Source organism: Tamandua tetradactyla, chromosome 20 (genome assembly GCF_023851605.1).
Source record: "Tamandua tetradactyla isolate mTamTet1 chromosome 20, mTamTet1.pri, whole genome shotgun sequence".
Classification (NCBI taxonomy): Eukaryota; Metazoa; Chordata; class Mammalia; order Pilosa; family Myrmecophagidae; genus Tamandua; species Tamandua tetradactyla.
The window spans coordinates 3,470,695-3,476,710 of NC_135346.1; the positions used below are offsets into that span (position 1 = coordinate 3,470,695).

Here is a 6,016-nt window from a genome sequence, read left to right on the forward strand (position 1 = left end):
ATGCAATCAATAAATTAAATGGCGAACAATAACATAAAAATGTTTCAGATTTATCAAAATGAAAAAGAATCGCTATAATGATCATATCAACATATATAATTAAGAAAATAATATTGCAAAATAAAATAAAAATATTTCAATTTTTGAGAAGATACATAAAACTCTCCAAGAAATCGATCTATCCCATATCATATATGTAGAAATTTTGAGGGTTTTTTTGGTCACTGAAAAATTTCAGATAGATTTTTCATTCTGCATAACTAGTAAATAATTTGAGCTCAAATTGATAATACCACATGTCACTAAACAAAAATTTCAATATGAATAAAACTGATGCTTTGATTTCAGTGTTAGTTGCAAATAGAGGCAAAGTATGTCTATACAAAAGTGTTGCAACAATCTTTCTATAGTTAACTCATAAAAAGAGTACATGAACATGACTAAATAATTAAATAATACCACAGAATAAATGGAATCACATAAAATGTCGGAAGAGGGAAATGTACTCTACAGACTGGAATTTCCTGGCTGCCTGGAGTAGACGTTGGGAATGAGGGTTCCTTGTAGACGGGTAAGAAAGGGATCTAATGCAGTGGTAGGAAAGTTCTAAGACTGGATTGTGCTGATGGTTACACATCTCAGAAAATTTACTAACAATCATTTAATTATACATTTAAAAATTTATCATATATGGTAAGTAAATAATATCTCATTAATTTGTTAAAAATGAACTGGTACAATAAAAACTTAGGATGTCTATGAAGAAAAGTAGCAGTGCCTTCCACCCTTCATTCCACTCCAGGGACCACCCTAAACACTGAGCTACTGCCTCTAATTGTTTTTTCTTTTCCCCTAAATATCTTATGCTGATATTTTCCACTTACAATTTTGCATATAATCTACTAATTTAATATAATGTCAAATGTTGATTAATGTTCTTTGCTGTCATTAGCATCCTGCAGATATACCAATAATTCATCTGTTTTCAGCCCATTTCGGTTCTGCTTAGATCAGTGAAAATACTTTGGATTCCTGAAATTTCCCTGGGTTGTTCAGAGAAAATGGAATCCTCCCTGATACATTTCTCCTCCACAAAATTCTTTACTTTGTAGCTTAATGAGAACTGGTTGGTCAGTGGCCACTTCTCAGTCTCAGACTTCCATCAGCTACTGGGTCAATTTCTATAATCTTTATCATTGAATGTTGGTTACAAATTTTATGACTTTATTAATGCTTGAATTAATTATTGGGGAGGGGTATAAATTTATTTAGTTCATTAGCCAATTTTAATCAATTTATCATTGTGTTAAGAACAGATTTTAGAACATAATCAGATGACACATTATAGTGGATTTTAGTGAATTTATGCAACAGTACAAAGCACATTTTAGACATATTTTGAATTATTAGGGATAATAGTAATAATATATTGGTAGGTGAAAAGCTAGATTATGAAATTTGTGATTTTCATGGACACCTTTGTCTCTTTTCTTTTTTCCAAACTTCACTCTACATATTCATTTATTGCACACACAAACCCCTATATAGACATATATTCAAATATATGTGCATATATTTATGTTTGTGCTCATACTTATGCTTATATTTACAAATACAAACTTGATTAGAATTATGTATGCCAAAATTTAAAATTAATTAACTCTGGGTTGGGTATAGAATTTAAAACATGAATATATGTCCTAAATATGTAACTGTTCAATTAATTTCAAAACTACATAACAAAAAATGCCACAAAATAGCTGAACTTCAAAAAAGAGGAAATCCCTGAGAATTAGTGCTTTTATGGTGCCACTTGTTAGAAAAATCTCCTTGTGGCTCCCACATTTGCCTGCTATTGAAAACAACAGTATCCTGTATCTGACATTTTTCTTCCCAATTTATAATCAGTGGTTTTCAGGGCTTTAAATAAAATTTTATCTAATCATTACATTTTGTGAACCAAATGTGAAAGACATTGATAAATGTCTTCTTGCTACTATTTAAGAACTTACACCCATCCTCAGCACTTTCCTCAGAGCCCCCAACACTTCCTTGTTCCGCAGACTGTAGATGATAGGATTCAACATGGGGGTGAGAATGTTGTAGCAAAGGGAGACAGCCTGGCTGTCCTGTGCTGAGTACAGTTTTGGAGGTATCATAAGGAGAAAGACCCCTGAACTCAAATAGAGGCTCACCACTGTGAGATGGGAGGAGCAGGTGGCCAGGGCTTTGCTTTGCCCTTCAGGGGAACGCATGTGAAGGACATGCAAAAAAATGAGGCTGTAGGAGGTCAGAATGAGCCCTAAGGGTATGAGGAGGAACACAATTCCTGTGACAAACATGATCATTTCATATGTAGAGGTGTCCTCGCAGGAGAGTTTCAGGATAGCTGGGACCTCACAGAAGAAATGGTGAATCTCCCTGGAGTCACAGAGAGGAAAGTGCATGACATACCCAGTGTGGGCCAAGGAATTTAGGAACCCCACCACCCAGGAGAGAGTGGCCATGTGCAGACAGGCTCTGGGATTCATGATGACTGAGTACCTCAGTGGGTTGCAGATGGCAACATAGCGATCATAGGACATCAAAGTCAAGAGCATGCATTCAGAACTTGCAATGGCTACATACAAGAGCATCTGTAGTCCACAGCCAATCCGTGAGATGGTTTTTCTCTGCATCCAGAAGTCAGTAACCATCTTAGGGATGGTGTTGGAGATGAGAATTAAGTCCATAGCAGAGAGATGGCTTAGAAGCAAGTACATGGGAGTGTGGAGTCGGGACTCCACCCAAATTAGTAGGATAAGGATGGTGTTTCCAGTGAGGGCGATGATATAGCTCAGGAAAATGATGGAGATAAGAAAGCTTATACATCTCATATCAGGAAATAGTCCAAGGAGAATTAAATCTGTTGACGTGTCATTGCCTCTCCTCATGTCAATGATAGTGCTGAGGTAGTCTGTGGAAACCAGTTACAGTGTGAGGGATGGAAATTTTTTAATTGGCCATTTTATTTACATCAGTTTGTAAAAGCCCAATGCATCTCGAAGTCAAACCTAGGTAGTAGCCTAGATACATTTCTTTAGAAGTATGATGGTGCATTGCAAAGGCAAGGATTTCAGACAGAGAGATCAAGTTTCTGTGCAAACTAGATTAGTTCTTTCATCTCTAAAATGATGGTGATAATAATGGTCACATATTGAGACAGTAAAGTCACTATGTCATGGTAAATGAAAATAAGTATTATATTCCTTTCCCTCTCCTCAAGCTCTTTGTCTCTGTCATAATGAACATAACTTATTATTAGTTGGTTAGTACACTAAATTCAGGATAAAATAATATTCAATTTTGCATTCTTCATGAGCCCATTTGGAATCTTTCCTTGCACACTATAGATGTTCAATAAATATTTGCTTTGTCTCACATGTATATCACTGCTTAGAGAAATATAATGAACGATTGTTCTGAAAAATAAATTGTTTCTATTTCTCTATAAACATGCAAAATGATTCATTGGTTATCATTATAGTAAATGTATCTATTAATTTTTCTCTCTCTAAATTTGACCAAACTATACCGTAAAATTCTTCATTGCTATGAATGTATATAACTGTCAAAACAATAACTACCATAATTTCCTACATGCAATGAATCTGCTTCTAGGATGATAAAAATCATTTGATTAATTTGGGTTAATTTTAATTAAGGCGAATATGAGCAAACCAAGCCTAGTTCTCCCATGTTTCTAAGTGAATTTATTATAATTACCCTAGCAGTATGTTACCTTTAGATAGTTTTTGATGCCCAGTTTCCTCTTTAAAATGATCTTATCTTCTACTTTGTTCCCTGCATAGTATGGCTCTTCATACAGGAGTGCGTTACCTAGCTAATTTGCTTGTGTAGAATTCATTATATTCTAAGCTTTCTTCTCTCAGTTGAGGAACTACCAATTTAATTGTGAATTGGTGTTGTCAATATTTTGGAAGTTAAATACTAGTTTGTGGGAGAGGACATGAATGTAGAAACAAACATGCAGATACTCAAGGGACAAAAGAATGATGGATCTGCCCTAAGGGAATTCAGCCCCTTGACTTTAATTAATATAAAATCATGGCATAACGACATTTACTTTCTTCCTTCCCTAAAGTCTTTAGACAATATCTGTTAGATTATCTCATGGAATATTTTCAGAAAAATGTACATTTTTTCCCATAGGTTTTCTTAAGCCATTCCCCACACTCCTCTCTCTTTGTAATCAAACACAAACACTCTCTCCATCCTCAGAAACCAAAATGTATAATAGTGTCTCATTTTCCTTACTTTATTAAATAATGCATGCATTTTAAGTTTTTATTTTAATGTTATGAAATAAATCAATAATCTTTATTATCCAGAGTATTCTGTTTATGCATCATTTATTTACCTTAAAGTATGGAGATGGAAAATAGAAATTTGATCTCTCTTCGATAGTTGCCATGTTGTTTTTACATTATCTATTAAATTTCAAGTCAATATCATGGACTTCTCTTGGATAGTGATAACTTAAAGTGAAACACCATTATGTGGATAAATGTTAAGATTTCTGAGAACATGATCTTTGCCTTGAAATATGTGAAAATTCTTATGATTAATAGATTCAAATGAGTTATAACTACGCCCATAGTGTGATAATTATAAAAATATCTAATTAACCCTCAAAAAATAAGAATATTTGCAATGGAGTATTTGTAAATGGAATATTTCAAAGGATAAGTGAATGTCTTTATGTTTATGCTTTTTGAATGGAAATGTCTATTTATAAGCTCAAACAGTGAAATAAAGTGAATATGGTAGATTTTGCCTTTATTATTTACTCAGTAGTGGGAACAGATGAATTTTGAGGTATTCTATTATTCATAAGAGAAAAATGATTTCTCCTCTTTGAGTAGATGAGTCTGTTGAAATTACATGTTGATGTAATTAACACTTATTAAGAAACTCATATCTGCTCATAGAAATATGTGACTAATGATTAAATTTGCAGAAATAGTAACCCCAATTCCTCCATTGCATCACTACAACTTCACATGGTTTATAAAAGTACATTTTAATACGATTTTTTATGAATAGATTTAAAAAATTAAATCCTTAGTCTAGTCAAACAAATGTACAAACCATGGATATGATGAACTGATTTCAGACATCATTAATATTCTCACACTGTTATTGATTCATACAATTCATGTACCATTGGGAGTTAGACAAGAAACAATGAGTCACATTAATCAGGAAATAATGCAGTATGTAAGAAGGTGGATATTTACAATGGCTCCCTGAAAAATCTGTTCTTTATTTCTCCTTGCCATCCTGTCTCAGTTTCTCAAGGACAGCACTCCATCTGTGGCAACTGTCTTCTTTCTCTTCAACTATACCAAATTATCTCTTAAGTCACCTGTCTTAAAATAACATATCTCCCTGTCTCCTAGCCTGTCTAGCTATTGTCTATTTTTTTACCTAAATTCTTAGAAAACTTCTAAACAATTGTCCACAGTTGTTTTCTCCATCTCTTCATTTCCTGTTTGCTTTTCTTACTGCTCCAGTAAGACTCCCTGCCCTTAAACCCCATGCACCTCTACAGTGTCAAACACCTGAGCTGAATCCTTCCTGCTTCAGTGTGATGGTTGGGGGTTTAGCAAAGATCATGTTCTTAAATCTAATTCTTTCCTATTGTTACAGACCCATTGTGGGAGAGACCTTTTGATCAGGTTATTTCAGTTGAGGCATGTCTCGGGTGGGTGCTGATCCTCTTCATCAGAAACTAAGAGGCACAGAAACTGTGAGAGAAGGGTGCATGCAAAAGCTCAAAGAGAAAGCCACTGAAGCCAGAAGCTGGAAGCAATGAAACCTGTGAGAGATGAGAAACCCACAGATAGTGACTGTAAGGTTTAGGAGGCAAAAGAGAGAAGAGGCAGACCAAGAAACCTTAGAGTGAGCGAGTTTATTCCTGCGCTCCTGGGCAGGGCTCACAGAACTCCAGGTA

General features: G+C 34.5%; 1 protein-coding gene across 1 annotated transcript; it reads right to left on the minus strand.

Annotated features, from left to right (window-relative positions):
• Positions 1-1,381: 1,381 nt before the first annotated feature.
• On the minus strand, positions 1,382-5,192 carry LOC143664870 (olfactory receptor 2T2-like). Its single transcript, XM_077138278.1, has one exon. It carries the CDS (start codon positions 2,931-2,933, stop codon positions 2,001-2,003), a length of 933 nt encoding a protein of 310 aa, XP_076994393.1. The 5' UTR covers positions 2,934-5,192; the 3' UTR covers positions 1,382-2,000.
• Between the last annotated feature and the right edge of the window lie 824 nt (positions 5,193-6,016).